Below are 20680 nucleotides of genomic sequence, written 5' to 3'. Positions count from 1 at the left end.
CCACCAACACATCAGCAGCAGAGGCACCATCAGCCTCTCCAACAGCCTCAGCAACAGAGGCGGCTCCAGGTCACAGCCGTGGTGACTCTGCATTGGGTTTGGATTTGGTGGCACCGCCAGGGATGTGGCAGGGTGACACCGCGCTGGGATGTGACCTGTGGCACCCAGTGCCACCCGGTGCCACCACGGCCACGTCACCATGACAACATGATCCCACCGCCACCCAGTGCCCCCTCCCGGTGCCAGCACAAGGACACTGCCCCGGTGTCACCAAGTGTCACCCAGTGCCGTCACCCAGTGTCATCCAGTGCCACCACCCGGTGCCACCCCCCAGTGGCACCACAAGGACAATGTCCTGCTGCCACCCAGTGTCACCCAGTGTCACTCAGTGACACCACCCAGTGCCAGCACAAGGGCACTGCCCCGGTGTCACTCAGTACCACCCAGTGCCACCACCCAGTGCCACCATCCAGTGTCACTCAGTACCACCCAGTGCCACCATGCAGTGCCACCACCCAGTGCCATCACAAGGACACTGGCCCAGTGTCACCTTGTGTCACCCAGTGCCACCACCCAGTGCCACCATCCAGTGTCACTCAGTACCACCCAGTGCCACCACCCAGTGCCACCTCCCAGTGCCATCAGGAGGACGCTGCCTCAGTGTCACCTTGTGTCACCCAGTGCCACCACCCAGTGCCACCACAAGGACACTGCCCCAGTGTCATCCTGTGTCACTCTGTGTCACTCTGTGCCACCCAGTGCCAGCATGAGACATGGCCACGTGTCACCCAGTGCCACCACCCAGTGCCAGCATGAGGACATGGCCACGTGTCACCCAGTGCCACTCATTGCCACAAAATGCCACCCAGTGCCAGCATGAGACATGGCACGTGTCACCCAGTGCCACCACCCAGTGCCATCACAAGGACACTGGCCCTGTGTCACCCTGTGTCACCCTGTGTCACCCTGTGTCACCCAGTGCCAGCATGACGTCATGGCCAAGTGTCACCCTGTGCCACCACCCAGTGCCACCAAGTGCCACCCAGTGCCAGCATGAGGTCATGGACAAGTGTCACCCAGTGCCACCACCCAGTGCCACAAAGTGCCACCCAGTGCCAGCATGAGGCATGGCCACGTGTCACCCAGTGCCACCCAGTGCCACAAAGTGCCACCCAGTGCCAGCATGAGGCATGGCCACGTGTCACCCAGTGCCACCCAGTGCCACAAAGTGCCACCCAGTGCCAGCATGAGGCATGGCCACGTGTCACCCAGTGCCTCCGAGTGCCAGCATGAGGACTTGGCCACGTGTCACCCTTTGCCACCCATTGCCACTAAGTGCCACCCAGCGGCAGCATGAGGCATGGCCACGTGTCACCCAGCGCCCCCCAGCGCCCCCCAGCTGCCCCCAGCGCCACTGGGTGCCACGGCCGCGCGCCCACCTGCGGTGTAGATGTCGAAGTAGGTGGCCTTGTTGGCCACGTTGCCGCTGGGCTCGATGCCGGGGCCGCGTGCCGACACTTTGCTGGCGTCGCCGTGCGCCATGGCCACGTTCACCCCAAAGGGGCTCCCGGAGATGTTCTGCCCCCCAAACAGCACCGTCACCTGCGGGCGGAACCGGCGTCACACGGCGTGGGGGTGACAGCATGGGGACAAAATGGGGACACAGCGTGGGGACAGCTTGCGGACAGAATGGGAACACGGCATAGGGGTGACATGGGGACAGCATGGGGACACGGCGTGGGGGTGACATGGGGACACAGTACGGGGACAGAATGGGGACACGGCATGGGGATGACATGGGGACAGCATGGGGACAGCATGGGGATGACATGGGGACAGCATGGGGACACGGCATGGGGATGACATGGCGACAGCATGGGGACACAGCGTGGGGACAGAATGGAAACACGGCATGGGGACAGCATGGGGACGGCATGGGGACACGGCATGAGGATGATATGGGGACAGCATGGGGACATGGTGTGAGGACAGCATGGGGACACAGCATGGGGTTGACATGGAGACACAGCATGGGGACACGGCATGGCGAAAGAATGGGGATGGCATGGGGACACAGCATGGGGACAGCATGGGGATGGCATGGGGACACAGTATGGGGACACAGCATGGGGATGGCATGGGGATGGCATGGGGACACAGTATGGGGACAGAGCACGGGGACAGCTTGAGGACAGAATGGGGATACGGCATGGGGACAGCTTGGGGACATAGCATGGGGACAGAATGGGGACATAGCATGGGGACAGCTTGGAGTCACAGCACAGGGACACAACACGGGGACAGAATGGGGACACATCATGGGGACACAGCATGGGGACAAAGCACAGGGACAGAATGGGGATGGCATGGGGACACAGCATGGGGACTCAGCACAGGGACACAGTGAGACACGTGGGGACATCTCAAGGGCACAGTGACACACATGGGGACACCTCAGTGACACAATGACAGACATGGGGGCACCACAGTGACACAGGGACACATGTGGGGACAGCTCAGTGACACAGGGGCACACGTGGGCCACGCTGGTGTCACCCACCTTGTGCAGCCCCGCCACTTTGGGGACGTAGGTGACAGAGAAGCTTCTCTTCTCATCGTTGTTGGCCACCACCTGGGCCTGCGGTGAGAGCAGAGAGAGAGTGACAAGAGAATCAATGGGACCCAATGGGACCCAAAAGGACCAATGCGACTCACTGAGACTCATTACAACCCAAAAGGACCCAACGGGATGCACTGAGACTCAATACAACCCAACGGGACCCAACAGGACCCAACAGGACGCACTGAGACTCAAAATGACCCAACAGGACCCAATGGGACCCAGCGGGACGCACTGAGACTCAGTATGACCCAACGGGACCCAACGGGACACACTGAGACTCAATATGGCCCAAAAGGACCCAACGGGACACACTGAGACTCAATACGACCCAAGAGGACCCAACGGGATGCACTGAGACTCAATACGACCCAACGGGACCCAACGGGACCCAACGGGACCCAACGGGATGCACTGAGACTCAATACAACCCAAAAGGACCCAATGGGATGCACTGAGACTCAAAATGGTGCTCAGTAGGACCCAACAGGACCCACTGCAACCCAACAGGACCAAACAGGACCCCCCCAGTACTCAGCAGGAACCAACAGGACCCAACAGGACCTACTGGAGCTCAAACAGGACCTAACAGGACCTATTGGTGCTCAGTAGGACCCAACAGGACCCACTGTGACCCAACAGGACCCAACAGGACTCCCCTGATTCTCAGTAGGACCCAACAGGACCCCCTGTGACCCACTACTATTCAGCAGGACCCAACAGGACCCCCCCAACACTCAGCAGGACCCAACAGAACCCAACAGGACCTAGTGGTGCTCAAACAGGACCTAACAGGACCTATTGGTGCTCAGTAGGACCCAACAGGACCCAACAGGACCCAACAGGACCCCCCTGGTGCTCAGTAGGACCCAACAGGACCCAACAGGACCCAACAGAACCCAACAGGACCCACTGGTGCTCAAACAGGACCCAACAGGACCTATTGGTGCTCAGTAGGACCCAACAGGACCCAACAGGACCCACTGCAACCCAACAGGACCCAACAGGACTCCCCTGGTGCTCAGTAGGACCCAACAGGACCCAACAGGACCCACTGCGACCCAACAGGACCCAACAGGACCCCCCTGGTGCTCAGTAGGACCCAACAGGACCCAACAGGACCCAACAGGACCCAACAGGACCCAACAGGACCCACTACAACCCACTGTGACCCGACAGGACCCAGGGTGACCCCGCAGTGACCCCGCAGTGACCCCGCAGTGACCCCGCAGGCCCCACGGCGCCCCCCGTACCTCCTCGGTGTGTCCCTCGGGGTCCTGGATGTACACCAGCACCTCCCCGCTGCCCGCCTCCTGCGTCTCCACCGTGAAGCGAGCCGGCTGCAGCACCGTGTTGCCCTGCGGCTCCAGCCCTGCACACAGAGCCGGCACAGCCGTCACCCTGCTATCGCCTGCCAGGACCTGCCTCAGCGCTGCCCTGCTATTGCCCTGCCAGGACCTGCCTCAGCACGGCCCTGCTATCACCCTGGCAGGACCTGCCTCAGCGCAGCCCTGCTATCGCCCTGCCAGGACCTGCCTCAGCACGGCCCTGCTATCGCCCTGCCATGACCTGCCTGAGCACAGCCCTGCTATCGCCCTGCCAGGACCTGCCTCAGCACGGCCCTGCTATCGCCCTGCCAGGACCTGCCTCAGCACGGCTCTGCTATCGCCCTGCCAGGACCTGCCTCAGCACGGCTCTGCTATCGCCCTGCCAGGACCTGCCTCAGCGCAGCCCTGCTATCGCCCTGCCATGACCTGCCTCAGCACGGCCCTGCTATCGCCCTGCCAGGACCTGCCTCAGCACGGCCCTGCTATCGCCCTGCCAGGACCTGCCTCAGCACGGCCCTGCTATCGCCCTGCCAGGACCTGCTGTGTCATCATTGAACACAACCCTGCTATCGCCCTGCCAGGACCTGCCTCAGCATGGCCCTGCTATTGCCCTGCCAGGACCTGCTGTGTCATCATTGAACACAACCCTGCTATCGCCCTGCCAGGACCTGCCTCAGCACGGCCCTGCTATCACCCTGCCAGGACCTGCCTCAGCACGGCCCTGCTATCGCCCTGCCAGGACCTGCCTGAGCATGGCCCTGCTATCGCCCTGCCAGGACCTGCCTGAGCGCGGCTCTGCTATCGCCCTGCCAGGACCTGCCTCAGCATGGCCCTGTTATCGCCCTGCCAGGACCTGCCTGAGCGCGGCTCTGCTATCGCCCTGCCAGGACCTGCCTCAGCATGGCCCTGCTATTGCCCTGCCAGGACCTGCCTCAGCGCAGCCCTGCTATCGCCCTGCCAGGACCTGCCTCAGCACGGCCCTGCTATCGCCCTGCCAGGACCTGCTGTGTCATCATTGAACACAACCCTGCTATCGCCCTGCCAGGACCTGCCTCAGCGCTGCCCTGCTATCGCCCTGCCAGGACCTGCCTCAGCACGGCCCTGCTATCGCCCTGCCAGGACCTGCTGTGTCATCATTGAACACAACCCTGCTATCGCCCTGCCAGGACCTGCCTCAGCGCTGCCCTGCTATCGCCCTGCCAGGACCTGCTGTGTCATCATTGAACACAACCCTGCTATCGCCCTGCCAGGACCTGCCTCAGCGCTGCCCTGCTATCGCCCTGCCAGGACCTGCTGTGTCATCATTGAACACAACCCTGCTATCGCCCTGCCAGGACCTGCCTCAGCACAACCCTGCTATCGCCCTGCCAGGACCTGCCTCAGCACGGCCCTGCTATCGCCCTGCCAGGACCTGCCTCAGCACAGCCCTGCTATTGCCCTGCCAGGACCTGCCTCAGCACAGCCCTGCTATCGCCCTGCCAGGACCTGCCTCAGCACAGCCCTGCTATCGCCCTGCCAGGACCTGCCCAATGACCCCCATGCTCCCCATGCCCCCCACCCCCCTCCATCCCCAACGCCCCCCACTCTCCCCTCCATCCCCCCACACCCCCCCTCACCCCCCATCCCCTCCAGCTCCCCACCCCCCCTCCATTCCCCCTCCATCCCCCCACGCCTTCCCCCCCCTCCATCCCTGATGCCCCCCACTCTCCCCTCCATCCCCCCTCCATCCCCGATGCCCCCCACTCTCCCCCCACCCCCCTCCATCCCCCCACACCCCCCACCCTCATCCCCCCTCCATCCCCGATGCCCTCCACCCCCCCCTCCACCCCCCCACGCCTTCTCCCCCCTCCATCCCCAATGCCCCCCAATCTCCCCTCCACCCCCCCTCCATCCCCCCTCCACCCCCCCACGCCATCCCCCCCCTCCATCCTCGATGCCCTCCACCCCCCCTCCACCCCCGATGCCCCCCACTCTCCCTTCCATCCCCCCCTCCATCCCCTCCACCCCCCCACTCTCCCCTCCACCCCCCCTCCACCCCCGATGCCCCCCACTCTCCCTTCCATCCCCCCCTCCATCCCCTCCATCCCCCCACTCTCCCCTCCATCCCCCCTCCACCCCCCCACGCCTTCCCCCCCTCCACCCCCGATGCCCCCCACTCTCCCCTCCACCCCCCCACCACCCCTCCTCCATCCCCCCCCGCTCCCCACCCCCCCTCCACCCCCCCTCCATCCCCGATGCCCCCCACTCTCCCCTCCACCCCCCCCTCCATCCCCCCCACCCCCCCACTCTCCCCTCCACCCCCCCTCCATCCCCGATGCCCCCCTCCATCCCCTCCATCCCCTCCATCCCCCCACTCTCCCCACCCCCCCCCTCCACCCCCCCTCCATCCCCAATGCCCCCCACTCTCCCCTCCACCCCCCCTCCATCCCCCCTCCACCCCCCCACGCCTTCCCCCCCCTCCCCGATGCCCCCCACTCTCCCCTCCATCCCCCCACCCCCCTCCACCCCCCCTCCATCCCCAATGCCCCCCACTCTCCCCTCCACCCCCCCTCCACCCCCCCTCCATCCCCAATGCCCCCCACTCTCCCCTCCACCCCCCCTCCATCCCCTCCATCCCCCCACTCTCCCCTCCATCCCCCCCTCCATCCTCGATGCCCCCCACTCTCCCCTCCACCCCCCCTCCATCCCCCCCCACCCCCACCCCTCCACCCCCCCCCTCCATCCTCCCCCGCCCCCCGCCCCCCCCCGCTCCGTACCGGGCCCGTAGGCTCTCACGCACTCGGGCCGCAGCGCCCTGGGCCGCAGCGGGGCGCCGGGCTTCAGCTTGGCCTTGGGGAACTGCGAGAGGTACGTCATCACCGAGTGCTCGTCCACGTTCGGGTCCGCGATCTCCTCGGGGGCGATGACCTGCGGGGAGCCGCCTCAGCGCCGGCACCGCACCGCCGGGGGGACGGACGGACGGACGGGGGGACGGGGGGATGGGGACGGGCGGACACACGGACGGAGCCGGGACACTGACGGGAATGGAGCCCGGACAGAGACACGGACGGAGCCCGGACAGAGACGGGAATGGAGCCCGGACAGACACACGGACGGAGCCGGGACAGAGACGGGAATGGAGCCCGGACAGACACACGGACGGAGCCGGGACAGAGACGGGAATGGAGCCCGGACAGACACACGGACGGAGCCGGGACAGAGACGGGAATGGAGCCCGGACAGACACACGGACGGAGCCCGGACAGAGATGGGAATGGAGCCCGGACAGAGACATGGATGGAGCCCGGACAGACACACGGACGGAGCCCGGACAGACACACGGACGGAGCCCAGACAGACAAACGGACGGAGCACAGACAGAGACACGGATGGAGCCCGGACAGACATGGGAATGGAGCCCGGACGGACACATGGACGGAGCCTGGACAGACACATGGACAGATCACAGACAGACACACGGATGGAGCCCAGACAGAAACACGGATGGAGCCCGGACAGACACAGGGATGGATTCCATACAGACACACAGACGGAGCCTGGACAGACACACGGACAGAGCCCAGACAGACACAGGGACGGAGCCCAGACAGACACACGGACAGAGCCCAGACACACAGACAGAGCCCGGACAGGCACATGGACAGGGCCCAGACAGACACACAGACAGAGCCTGGACAGACACAGGGATGGAGCCCGGACAGAGACATGGACAGGGCCCAGACAGACACACGGACCAACCCCGGACAGACACACAGACAAATCCCATACAGACACACGGATGGAGCCCAGACAGACACACGGACAGATCCCATACAGACAGACGGACAGAATCCCATACAGACAGATGGACCGACCCCAGGCAGGCACACAGATGGACCCCACACACGGACAGAAAGACGGATCCCATACAGACATGCGGATGGATCCCATACATGGATACATGATACAACCCATAACCCCACAACCACCCCATAACCACCCCACAACCACCCCATAACCACCCCACAACCACCCCATAACCCCATAACCTCCCCATAACCCCATAACCCCCCCATAACCACCCCATAACCGCCCCATAACCGCCCCATAACCCCCCCATAACCTCCCCATAACCCCATAACCACCCCATAACCACCCCATAACCCCATAACCTCCCCATAACCACCCCACAACTGCCCCACAACTGCCCCATAACCCCCCCATAACCACCCCATAACCACCCCATAACCCCCCCATAACCACCCCATATCCACCCCATAACCTCCCCATAACCTCCCCATAACCTCCCCATAACCACACCACAACTGCCCCATAACAGCCCCATATCCACCCCATAACCCCCCCATAACCTCCCCATAACCCCATAACCCACCTGTGGGACCCCCAGCCAGTCGTCCGCCTGCTGCATGGCCTCACGCGCGTTCTGCACCGGCTGCGCCGGGTCCCAGCTCTGCCAGTCGGGGCACAGCCCTATGGGAAACCGCAGCGCCCCATTGAGACCCATTGAGACCCACAGCGCCCCATAGCGCCCCATTGAGACCCATTGAGACCCACAGTGCCCCATAGCGCCCCATAGCGCCCCATAGGTCCCAGCTCTGCCAGTCGGGGCACAGCCCTATGGGAAACCACGGTGCCCCATTGAGACCCATTGAGACCCACAGTGCCCCATAGCGCCCCATAGCGCCCCATAGGTCCCAGCTCTGCCAGTCGGGGCACAGCCCTATGGGAAACCATGGTGCCCCATTGAGATCCACAGCGCCCACAGCGCCCCATTGAGACCCATTGAGACCCACAGTGCCCCATAGCGCCCCACTGAGACCCACAGCACCCCATTGAGACCCATTGAGACCCACAGCGCCCCACAGCGCCCCATTGAGACCCACAACGCCCCATAGCGCCCCATTGAGACCCATTGAGACCCACAGTGCCCCACAGCGCCCCACTGAGACCCACAGAGCCCCATTGAGACCCACTGAGACCCACAGTGCCCCATAGCGCCCCATAGCGCCCCATAGGTCCCAGCTCTGCCAGTCGGGGCACAGCCCTATGGGAAACCGCAGCGCCCAATTGAGACCCACAGCGCCCCATAGTGCCCCACTGAGACCCACAGCGCCCCATTGAGACCCACAGCGTCCCACTGAGACCCACAGCACCCCATTGAGACCCACAGCGCCCCACTGAGACCCACAGCGCCCCACAGCGCCCCATAGCGCCCCATAGGTCCCAGCTCTGACACTCCGAGCACAGCCCTAGAGGAAACAGCAGCGCCCCATAGCGCCCCATTGAGCCCCATAGCGCTCCATAGCGCCCCACTGAGCCCCATAGCGCCCCATAGCGCTCCATGGAGCCCCACGGATCCCATCTCTCCCAGTCTGGGGTCCCCAATTCCCTCTCCCCACAGCCGCAATGTTCCATAACCTCCGCACCCCCCATCACCCCAATGCCCCCCATCACCCCATAAGGACCCCACAAGACCCCACAAGACCCCACAAAGACCCCACAACGCCCCCCAAGGACCCCATGAGGACCCCACAAGCCCCTTGCCCCACAAGCACCCCCAGGACCCCCAAGGACCCCCTACCAGGCGCACAGTTGTCCACCAGCGCCCCCAGCGCACGGCCCTCATCCCCATCACCCCATAACCCCCATCACCCCATAAGGACCCCACAAGGACCCCATAAGGACCCCATAAGGGCCCCATAACCCCCATCACCCCACAAGGACCCCATAAGGACCCCACAAGGACCCCATAAGGCCCCCCATGCCCCCCAGCCCCCCGTACCGGGCGCACAGTTGTCCACCAGCGCCCCCAGCGCCCTGCCCTCATCCCCATCACCCCATAACCCCCATCACCCCATAAGGACCCCATAAGGGCCCCATAACCCCCATCACCCCACAAGGACCCCATAAGCACCCCATAAGGACCCCACAAGGACCCCACAAGGACCCCATAAGGACCCCACAAGGACCCCACAAGGACCCCATAAGGACCCCATAAGGGCCCCATAACCCCCATCACCCCACAAGGACCCCACAAGGACCCCATAAGGAGCCCATAAGGAGCCCATAAGGACCCCATAACCCCCATCACCCCATAAGGACCCCACAAGGACCCCATAAGGGCCCCACAAGGACCCCATAAGGACCCCATAAGGGCCCCATAAGGGCCCCATAACCCCCATCACCCCATAAGGACCCCATAAGGACCCCATAAGGGCCCCATAACCCCCATCACCCCATAAGGACCCCATAAGGACCCCATAAGGGCCCCATAACCCCCATCACCCCATAAGGACCCCATAAGGACCCCATAAGGGCCCCATAACCCCCATCACCCCACAAGGACCCCATAAGGACCCCATAAGGGCCCCATAACCGCCATCACCCCATAAGGACCCCATAAGGACCCCATAAGGGCCCCATAACCCCCATCACCCCACAAGGACCCCATAAGGACCCCACAAGGACCCCATAAGGACCCCATAAGGCCCCCCATGCTCCCCAGCCCCCCGTACCGGGCGCACAGTTGTCCACCAGCGCCCCCAGCGCCCGGCCCTCATCCCCATCTCCCCATAACCCTCCATCACCCCATAAGGACCCCATAAGGACCCCACAAGGACCCCACAAGGACCCCATAAGGACCCCATAACCCCCATCACCCCACAAGGACCCCATAAGGACCCCACAAGGACCCCATAAGGACCCCCCATGCCCCCCAGCCCCCCGTACCCGGCGCACAGTTGTCCACCAGCGCCCCCAGCGCCCTGCCCTCATCCCCATCACCCCATAACCCCCATCACCCCATAAGGACCCCATAAGGACCCCATAAGGACCCCATAAGGGCCCCATAACCCCCATCACCCCATAAGGACCCCATAAGGACCCCATAACCCCCATCACCCCACAAGGACCCCATAAGGACCCCATAAGGGCCCCATAACCCCCATCACCCCACAAGGACCCCACAAGGACCCCACAAGGACCCCATAAGGACCCCATAAGGACCCCATAAGGACCCCATAGCCCCCATCACCCCATAAGGACCCCATAAGGACCCCATAAGGACCCCATAAGGACCCCATAACCCCCATCACCCCACAAGGACCCCATAAGGACCCCATAAGGACCCCACAAGGACACCATAAGGACCCCATAAGGACCCCATAAGGCCCCCCATGTCCTCCAGCCCCCCGTACCGGGCGCACAGTTCTCCACTAGCACCCCAAGTGCACAGCCCTCATCCCCATCACCCCATAACCCTCATCACCCCATAAGGACCCCATAAGGTCCCCATAAGGACCCCATAACCCCCATCACCCCATAAGGACCCCACAAGGACCCCATAAGGCCCCCCATGCCCCCCAGCCCCCCGTATCCGGCGCACAGTTGTCCACCAGCGCCCCCAGCGCCCTGCCCTCATCCCCATCACCCCATAACCCCCATCATCCCACAAGGACCCCACAAGGACCCCATAAGGACCCCATAACCCCCATCACCCCATAAGGACCCCACAAGGACCCCATAAGGACCCCATAACCGCCATCACCCCACAAGGACCCCATAAGGACCCCATAAGAGCCCCATAACCCCCATAACCCCACAAGGACCCCATAAGGACCCCATAAGGGCCCCATAACCCCCATCACCCCATAAGGACCCCATAAGGACCCCACAAGGACCCCATAACCCCCATTGACCCATAAGGACCCCATAAGGACCCCATAACCCCCATCACCCCACAAGGACCCCATAAGGACCCCATAAGGACCCCATAAGGACCCCACACGCTCCCCCATCCCCCCGTACCGGGCGCACAGTTGTCCACCAGCGCCCCCAGCGCCCTGCCCTCATCCCCATCACCCCATAACCCCCATCACCCCATAAGGGCCCCATAAGGACCCCATAAGGACCCCATAAGGACCCCATAACCCCCATCACCCCATAAGGACCCCATAAGGACCCCATAAGGACCCCATAACCCCCATCACCCCACAAGGACCCCATAAGGACCCCATAAGGACCCCATAACCCCCATCACCCCACAAGGACCCCATAAGGACCCCATAAGGACCCCATAAGGACCCCCCATGCCCCCCAGCCCCCCGTACCCGGCGCACAGTTGTCCACCAGCGCCCCCAGCGCCCTGCCCTCATCCCCATCACCCCATAACCCCCATCACCCCATAAGGACCCCATAAGGACCCCATAAGGACCCCATAAGGACCCCATAAGGACCCCATAAGGGCCCCATAACCCCCATCACCCCACAAGGACCCCACAAGGACCCCATAAGGACCCCACAAGGACCCCATAAGGGCCCCATAACCCCCATCACCCCACAAGGACCCCATAAGGACCCCATACCCCCCCCATGCCCCCCATCCCTCCATACCCGGCGCACAGTTGTCCACCAGCGCCCCCAGCACACGGCCCTCATCCCCATCACCCCATAACCCCCATCACCCCATAAGGACCCCACAAGGACCCCATAACCCCCATCACCCCATAAGGGCACCATAAGGACCCCATAAGGACCCCACAAGGACCCCATAACCCCCATCACCCCATAAGGCCCCCCATACCACCCCCCATGCCCCCCATCCCCCCGTACCCGGCGCACAGTTGTCCACCAGCGCCCCCAGCGCCCTGCCGTCGTTCCAGTCGCGGTTGAAGTTGGTGATGCGGAGCTGCGGCACGCGGTGCTGCACCCAGCCCAGGAGGCGCTGCTTGGGCGTCTGCTGCCGCGCCGCCTCGTCCTCCTCCTCCCACACGGGCAGCGAGATGGAGTAGTGCAGGATGAGCGTCCACACCAGGCCCAGGATCAGCTTCAGGTTGCCGTCCACGATGGCCTTGCTGTCTGCGGGGGGGAGTCGGCAAGGGGGTCAGAGCAGAGCTTATGGGGTCAGAGCTGCAGGTATGGGGTCAGAGCCGCGCTTATGGGGTCAGAGCAGCGCTTATGGGGTCAGAGCAGCGCTTATGGGGTCAGGGCTGCAGGTACGGGGTCAGAGCCGGAGGTATGGGGTGAGGGCTGCAGGTATGGGGTCAGAGCTGCAGGTATGGGGTCAGGGCTGCAGGTATGGGGTCAGAGCTGCAGGTATGGGGTCAGAGCAGAGCTTATGGGGTCAGAGCCGCGGGTATGGGGTCAGAGCAGCGCTTATGGGGTCAGGGCTGCAGGTATGGGGTCAGAGCAGAGCTTATGGGGTCAGAGCAGAGCTTATGGGGTCAGAGCTGCAGGTATGGGGTCAGAGCAGAGCTTATGGGGTCAGAGCAGAGCTTATGGGGTCAGAGCAGCGCTTATGGGGTCAGAGCTGCAGGTATGGGGTCAGAGCTGCAGGTATGGGGTCAGAGCAGAGCTTATGGGGTCAGAGCAGAGCTTATGGGGTCAGAGCAGCGCTTATGGGGTCAGAGCTGCAGGTATGGGGTCAGAGTTGCAGGTATGGGGTCAGAGCAGAGCTTATGGGGTCAGAGCAGAGCTTATGGGGTCAGAGCTGCAGGTATGGGGTCAGAGCTGCAGGTATGGGGTCAGAGCAGAGCTTATGGGGTCAGAGCAGCGCTTATGGGGTCAGAGCTGCAGGTATGGGGTCAGAGCTGCAGGTATGGGGTCAGAGCAGAGCTTATGGGGTCAGAGCAGAGCTTATGGGGTCAGAGCAGCGCTTATGGGGTCAGAGCTGCAGGTATGGGGTCAGAGTTGCAGGTATGGGGTCAGAGCAGAGCTTATGGGGTCAGAGCAGAGCTTATGGGGTCAGAGCCGCGCTTATGGGGTCAGAGCTGCAGGTATGGGGTCAGAGCTGCAGGTATGGGGTCAGAGCAGAGCTTATGGGGTCAGAGCAGAGCTTATGGGGTCAGAGCAGTGCTTATGGGGTCAGAGCTGCAGGTATGGGGTCAGAGCTGCAGGTATGGGGTCAGAGCAGAGCTTATGGGGTCAGAGCAGAGCTTATGGGGTCAGAGCAGCGCTTATGGGGTCAGAGCTGCAGGTATGGGGTCAGAGCTGCAGGTATGGGGTCAGAGCCACGCTTATGGGGTCAGAGCAGCGCTTATGGGGTCAGGGCTGCAGGTATGGGGTCAGAGCCACAGGTATGGGGTCAGGGCCGCAGGTATGGGGTCAGAGCCACAGGTATGGGGTCAGGGCCGCAGGTATGGGGTCAGAGCCACAGGTATGGGGTCAGAGCTGCAGGTATGGGGTCAGAGCCACGCTTATGGGGTCAGAGCAGCGCTTATGGGGTCAGGGCTGCAGGTATGGGGTCAGAGCCACAGGTATGGGGTCAGAGCTGCAGGTATGGGGTCAGAGCCGCGCTTATGGGGTCAGAGCAGCGCTTATGGGGTCAGGGCTGCAGGTATGGGGTCAGAGCCGCGCTTATGGGGTCAGAGCCACAGGTATGGGGTCAGAGCCGCGCTTATGGGGTCAGAGCCACAGGTATGGGGTCAGAGCAGCGCTTATGGGGTCAGAGCAGCGCTTATGGGGTCAGAGCCGCGCTTATGGGGTCAGAGCCACAGGTATGGGGTCAGAGCAGCGCTTATGGGGTCAGAGCAACAGATATGGGGTCAGAGCAGCACTTATGGGGCCACGGCAGCGCTTATGGGGTCAGAGCAGCGCTTATGGGGTCAGAGCTGCAGGTATGGGGCCAGAGCCACAGGTATGGGGTCAGAGCAGCGCTTATGGGGTCAGAGTCACAGGTATGGGGTCAGAGCAGCGCTTATGGGGTCAGAGGAGCGCTTATGGGGTCAGAGCCACAGGTATGGGGTCAGAGCAGCGCTTATGGGGTCAGAGCCACAGGTATGGGGTCAGAGCCGCGCTTATGGGGGCACAGAGTCGCTTATGGGGGCACAGAGTCGCTTACGGGGTCAGAGCAGCGCTTATGGGGTCAGAGCAGCGCTTATGGGGGCACAGAGTCACTTATGGGGTCAGAGCAGCGCTTATGGGGGCACAGAGTCGCTTATGGGGGCACAGAGTCGCTTATGGGGTCAGAGCAGCACTTATGGGGTCAGGGCTGCAGGTATGGGGTCAGAGCAGCGCTTATGGGGTCAGAGCCACAGGTATGGGGTCAGAGCAGCGCTTATGGGGTCAGATCAACAGATATGGGATCAGAACAGCGCTTATGGGGTCAGAGCAACAGATATGGGGTCAGAGCAGTGCTTATGGGGTCAGAGCAACAGATATGGGGTCAGAGCAGCGTTATGGGGTCAGAGCAGCACTTATGGGGTCAGAGCAACAGATATGGGGTCAGGGCTGCAGGTATGGGGTCAGAGCAGTGCTTATGGGGTCAGAGCAGCGCTTCTGGGGTCAGAGCAACAGATATGGAGTCACAGAGTCACTTATGGGGTCAGGGTGTCGCTTATGGGGTCAGGGCTGCAGGTATGGGGTCAGAGCAGCGCTTATGGGGTCAGAGCTGCACTTATGGGGTCAGAGCTGCACTTATGGGGTCAGAGCAGCGCTTATGGGGTCAGAGCAGCGCTTATGGGGTCAGAGCCATAGAGGACACAGCACCCCCCCCTGCTCACCCACCGATGGACACCAGCTTCATCCCCTCCAGGAACTCCAGCATCACCCCATGCCCCACAGCACAGCCCCATAGCACAGCACCCAGCCCCATAGCACTGCCCCATAGCACAGCACCCAGCCCCATAGCACAGCCCCATAGCACAGCACCCAGCCCCATAGCACAGCCCCATAGCACAGCTCCATAGCACAACACCCAGCCCCATAGCACAGCCCCATAGCACAGCCCCATAGCACAGCACCCAGCCCCATAGCACAGCCCCATAGCACAGCCCCATAGCACAGCACCCAGCCCCATAGCACAGCCCCATAGCACAGCCCCATAGCACTGCCCCACAGCACAGCCCCATAGCACAGCCCCATAGCACAGCACCCAGCCCCATAGCACAGCCCCATAGCACAGCCCATAGCACAGCACACAGCACAGCCCCATAGCACAGCCCCATAGCACAGCACCCAGCCCCATAGCACAGCCCCATAGCACAGCCCCATAGCACAGCCCATAGCACAGCCCCACAGCACAGCCCCATAGCACAGCCCATAGCACAGCCCCACAGCACAGCCCCATAGCACAGCACCCAGCCCCATAGCACAGCCCCACAGCACAGCCCCATAGCACAGCCCATAGCACAGCCCCACAGCACAGCCCCATAGCACAGCACCCAGCCCCATAGCACAGCACACAGCACAGCCCCATAGCACAGCACCCAGTCCCATAGCACAGCCCATAGCACAGCCCCATAGCACAGCACCCAGCCCCACATCCCAGCCCCACGTCCCTCACCCACCGATGGACACCAGCTTGATCCTCTCCAGGAACTCCAGCATCACCTCATGCCCCCATAGCACAGCACCCAGCCCCATAGCACACCCCACAGCCCCATAACACACCCCATAGCACACCCCACAGCCCCATAGCACACCCCACAGCCCCATAGCACACCCCATAGCACAGCACCCAGCCCCATAACACACCCCATAGCACAGCACCCAGCCCCATAGCACACCCCACAGCCCCATAGCACAGCCCACAGCCCCATAACACACCCCATAGCACACCCCACAGCCCCATAGCACACCCCATAGCACAGCACCCAGCACCCATAGCACAGCACCCAGCCCCATAGCACAGCCCACAGCCCCATAACACACCCCATAGCGCACCCCACAGCCCCATAGCACACCCCATAGCACAGCACCCAGCCCCATAACACACCCCATAGCACAGCACCCAGCCCCATAGCACAGCACCCAGCCCCACATCCCAGCCCCACGTCCCTCACCCACCGATGGACACCAGCTTGATCCTCTCCAGGAACTCCAGCATCACCCCATGCCCCATAGCACAGCACCCAGCCCCATAGCACAGCACCCAGCCCCATAGCACAGCACACAGCCCCATAGCACAGCCCCATAGCACAGCACCCAGCCCCATAGCACAGCACACAGCCCCATAGCACAGCCCCATAGCACAGCACCCAGCCCCATAGCACAGCACACAGCCCCATAAGACACCCCATAGCACAGCACCCAGCCCCATAGCACAGCCCCATAGCACACCCCACAGCCCCATAGCACAGCACCCAGCCCCATAGCACACCCCACAGCCCCATAAGACACCCCATAGCACAGCACCCAGCCCCATAGCACAGCCCCATAGCACACCCCACAGCCCCATAGCACAGCACACAGCCCCATAGCACAGCCCATAGCACAGCACCCAGCCCCACATCCCAGCCCCACGTCCCTCACCCACCGATGGACACCAGCTTGATCCTCTCCCTCTCCAGGAACTCCAGCATCACCCCATGCCCCATAGCACAGCACCCAGCCCCATAGCACAGCCCATAGCACGGCCCAATAGCACAGCCCCATAACACACCCCATAGCACACCCCATAGCACAGCACCCAGCCCCATAGCACAGCACCCAGCCCCATAGCACAGCACCCAGCCCCACATCCCAGCCCCACATCCCTCACCCACCGATGGACACCAGCTTGATCCTCTCCCTCTCCAGGAACTCCAGCATCACCCCATGCCCCATAGCACAGCACCCAGCCCCATAGCACACCCCACAGCCCCATAGCACACCCCACAGCCCCATAACACACCCCATAGCACAGCACCCAGCCCCATAGCACACCCCATAGCACAGCACCCAGCCCCACATCCCGGCCCCACGTCCGTCACCCACCGATGGACACCAGCTTGATCCTCTCCCTCTCCAGGAACTCCAGCATCACCCCATGCCCCATAGCACAGCACCCAGCCCCATAGCACAGCACCCAGCCCCATAGCACAGCACCCAGCCCCATAGCACAGCCCCATAGCACAGCACCCAGCCCCACATCCCGGCCCCACATCCCTCACCCACCGATGGACACCAGCTTGATCCTCTCCCTCTCCAGGAACTCCAGCGCCACCGAGACGTTCTCCAGCTTCATCTGGCGGAAGTTGGGCCTGGGGTGGTGCTTCCTGCCCATCTTCTTCTGGCTCAGCACCTCCAGCAGGGCGATGAGGCGCAGGCCGTCGCCCAGGTCCCTCTGCAGGTCCCCGATGCTCTTGTTGACGCACTTGAGGTGCTCGTTGCACCACCGCGTGAACGTGTTCTGCTGGATCTTCTTCCACGGCGCGTCCTCCGCCAGCTCCTTCTCCGCCGCCGGCAGCTCCTCCGCCTCCTCGGCCGGCGCCGCGTCTTCGTAGCCCGACGAGTTCATGGCTGCGGCCCCGGGGGCTCCGCTGCTGCCCTTGGTGGCTCTGCGGGGGGCCTTGGTGGCCTTGGTGGCTCTTGAGTCGCCTTTGGTGGCTCTTGAGTTGGGCTTCGGTGGCCTTGGTGGCTCTGGAGTTGGCTTTGGTGGCTCTACAGGTGGCCTTGGTGGCTTTGGTGGCTCTCAAGTTGCCTTTGGGGGCTCTCGAGTTGGGCCTTGGTGGCCTTGGTGGCTCTTAAGTTGGGCTTTGGTGGCCTTGGTGGCACTTGAGTTGGGTTTTGGTGGCCTTGGTGGCTCTCGAGTCGCCTTTGATGGCTCTACAGGTGGCCTTGGTGGCCTTGGTGGCTCTGGAGTCGGCTTTGGTGGCTCTACAGGTGGCCTTGGTGGCTCTTGTGTTGGGCTTTGGTGGCCTTGGTGGCTCTCGAGTCGCCTTTGATGGCTCTACAGGTGGCCTTGGTGGCCTTGGTGGCTCTTGAGTTGGCTTTGGTGGCTCTAGAGTTGGGCCTTGGTGGCTTTCGAGTTGGCTTTGGTGGCTCTTGAGTTGGGCTTCAGTGGCTTTGGTGGCACTTGAGTTGGGCTTTGGTGGCCTTGGTGGCTCTCGAGTTGGGCTTCAGTGGCCTTGGTGGCTCTCCAGTCGCCTTTGGTGGCTCTACAGGTGGCCTTGGTGGCCTTGGTGGCACTTGAGTTGGCCTTGGTGGCTTTCGAGTTGGGCTTTGGTGGCCTTGGTGGCTCTTAAGTTGGGCTTTGGTGGCCTTGGTGGCACTTGAGTTGGCTTTGGTGGCCTTGGTGGCTCTTGAGTTGCCTTTGGTGGCTCTAGAGTTGGGCTTCAGTGGCCTTGGTGGCTCTCGAGTTGGGCTTCGGTGGCCTTGGTGGCTCTTGAGTTGGCTTTGGTGGCTCTACAGGTGGCCTTGGTGGCCTTGGTGGCTCTCGAGTTGGCTTTGGTGGCCTTGGTGGCTCTCCAGTCGGCTTTGGTGGCTCTACAGCTGGCCTTCGGTGGCCTTGGTGGCACTTGAGTTGGCTTTGGTGGCCCTGAGGACTCTCGAGTCGCCTTTGGGGGCTCTACACGTGGCCTTAGGGGTCTTCGGTGGCTTTGGTGGCTCTACAGGTGGCCTTGGTGGCCTTGGTGGCTCTGCGGGGGGCCTTGGTGGCCTTGGTGGCTCTCGAGTCACCTTTGGGGGCTCTACAGGTGGCCTTAGAGGTCTTTGGTGGCCCTGGTGGCTCTATGGGGCGACTCTATGGGGTGCCGCTATGGGGAGGCTCTATGGGGCAGCTCTATGGGGTGCTGCTATGGGGTGGTGCTGTAGGGTGGCTCTATGGGGTGCCGCTATGGGGTGGTGCTGTAGGGTGGCTCTACGGGGTGCCGCTATGGGGCAGTTCTATGGGGTGCCGCTATGGGGCGGCTCTATGGGGCAGTTCTATGGGGTGCTGCTATGGAGCAGCTCTATGGGGTGCCGCTATGGGGCGGCTCTATGGGGTGCTGTAGGGCAGCTCTATGGGGTGCCGCTATGGGGCAGCTCTATGGGGCAGCTCTATGGGGAGGCTCTATTGGGCAGCTCTATGGGGCGGCTCTATGGGGTGCCGCTATGGGGCAGTTCTATGGGGTGCCGCTATGGGGCGGCTCTATGGGGCAGTTCTATGGGGTGCTGCTATGGAGCAGCTCTATGGGGTGCCGCTATGGGGTGGCTCTATGGGGTGCCGCTATGGGGCAGCTCTATGGGGCAGCTCTATGGGGTGCCGCTATGGGGCGGCTCTATGGGGGGCTCTATGGGGTGCCGCTATGGGGCAGCTCTATGGGGCGGCTCTATGGGGTGCCGCTATGGGGCGGCTCTATGGGGCGCCACCGAGGAATCCCGGTGCCGGAGGCCAACGCCCGCGGGGTTGGGGGGCAGCGAGGGGGGGTCGCACAGCCAACGATGCCAACAATGCCAGCAATGCCGGCTCCCTGCGCCCAGCTGGGCTCCGATTCCAGCCCGGATCCCGGCGCCGGGCGCTCGATCCCGGCACGGCTCCCGGTTCCGACCCTGTTAGCGGAGCTCCGAGCCCGGTTCCGACCCTATTAACGGCGCTCCGATCCCGGTTCCGACCCTATTAACGGAGCTCCGAGCCCGGCACGGCTCCCGGTTCCGATCCTATTAATTAACGGCGCTCCGATCCCGGCACGGCTCCCGGTTCCGATCCTATTAACGGCGCTCCGATCCCGGTTCCGATCCTATTAGCGGAGCTCCGATCCCGGTTCCGACCCTATTAACGGCGCTCCGATCCCGGTTCCGATCCTATTAGCGGAGCTCCGATCCCTGTTCCGATCCTATTAGCGGAGCTCCGATCCCTGTTCCGATCCTATTAACGGAGCTCCGATCCCGGTTCCGATCCTATTAACGGCGCTCCGATCCCGGTTCCGACCCTATTAGCGGAGCTCCGATCCCGGTTCCGATCCTATTAACGGAGCTCCGGTCCCGGTTCCGATCCTATTAATTAACGGCGCTCCGATCCCAGCTCCCGGTTCCGATCCCGTTACCGACGCCGCAG

At 63.0% G+C, this 20680-nt stretch overlaps 1 protein-coding gene and 3 long non-coding RNA genes across 25 annotated transcripts; 1 reads left to right on the top strand and 3 right to left on the bottom strand.

Annotated features, from left to right (window-relative positions):
* Positions 1-1371: 1371 nt before the first annotated feature.
* Positions 1372-19340, bottom strand: LOC128073818 (filamin-C-like). The gene is made up of 12 exons (XM_052669020.1): positions 19324-19340; positions 18953-19090; positions 18735-18767; positions 18653-18703; positions 18395-18424; positions 17821-18312; positions 12559-12804; positions 8321-8418; positions 6705-6855; positions 3874-3992; positions 2561-2638; positions 1372-1602 (listed from the first exon to the last, which is right to left on the bottom strand). Coding segments are annotated over exons 2-12 (1530 nt in total). The 5' UTR covers positions 18954-19090; positions 19324-19340.
* LOC128073764 (uncharacterized) lies at positions 3111-3835 on the bottom strand. Of its 3 annotated transcripts, XR_008202875.1 has the most exons (4): positions 3601-3835; positions 3534-3560; positions 3449-3472; positions 3111-3408 (listed from the first exon to the last, which is right to left on the bottom strand). It is a non-coding gene; the product is annotated as an uncharacterized LOC128073764 (long non-coding RNA). The 3 variants fall into 3 exon arrangements; XR_008202873.1 differs by lacking the exon at positions 3449-3472 and having other exon boundaries at positions 3111-3418; positions 3520-3560; XR_008202874.1 differs by having other exon boundaries at positions 3149-3184; positions 3347-3560.
* Positions 4056-5486, bottom strand: LOC128073708 (uncharacterized). Of its 16 annotated transcripts, XR_008202852.1 has the most exons (9): positions 5471-5486; positions 5323-5359; positions 5155-5201; positions 5034-5117; positions 4876-4996; positions 4691-4727; positions 4375-4532; positions 4190-4263; positions 4056-4115 (listed from the first exon to the last, which is right to left on the bottom strand). It is a non-coding gene; the product is annotated as an uncharacterized LOC128073708 (long non-coding RNA). The 16 variants fall into 16 exon arrangements; XR_008202855.1 differs by lacking the exon at positions 5155-5201; XR_008202857.1 differs by lacking the exons at positions 5323-5359; positions 5471-5486 and adding an exon at positions 5397-5468.
* LOC128073745 (uncharacterized) lies at positions 8439-9300 on the top strand. Of its 5 annotated transcripts, XR_008202868.1 has the most exons (5): positions 8439-8534; positions 8610-8742; positions 8814-8963; positions 9039-9168; positions 9214-9300. It is a non-coding gene; the product is annotated as an uncharacterized LOC128073745 (long non-coding RNA). The 5 variants fall into 5 exon arrangements; XR_008202871.1 differs by lacking the exon at positions 9039-9168 and having other exon boundaries at positions 9224-9300; XR_008202870.1 differs by lacking the exon at positions 9039-9168.
* Positions 19341-20680: the final 1340 nt, after the last annotated feature.

The sequence above is a fragment of the Tympanuchus pallidicinctus genome, unplaced genomic scaffold (genome assembly GCF_026119805.1).
Source record: "Tympanuchus pallidicinctus isolate F22 unplaced genomic scaffold, pur_lepc_1.0 scaffold108, whole genome shotgun sequence".
NCBI classification, from domain to species: Eukaryota; Metazoa; Chordata; class Aves; order Galliformes; family Phasianidae; genus Tympanuchus; species Tympanuchus pallidicinctus.
This window is presented reverse-complemented; position numbering and strand designations above follow the sequence as displayed.

Excerpts from the sequence above, each read along its gene's own strand:
- LOC128073818 (XM_052669020.1), bottom strand. Across the intron at positions 18,704-18,734 it reads GAGAGCCACCAAGGCCACCA|AAGCCCAACTCAAGAGCCAC; the intron begins AAGCCCAACTCA and ends CCAAAGCCACTG. Across the intron at positions 6,856-8,320 it reads ACTGGCTGGGGGTCCCACAG|GTCATCGCCCCCGAGGAGAT; the intron begins GTGGGTTATGGG and ends GGCTCCCCGCAG.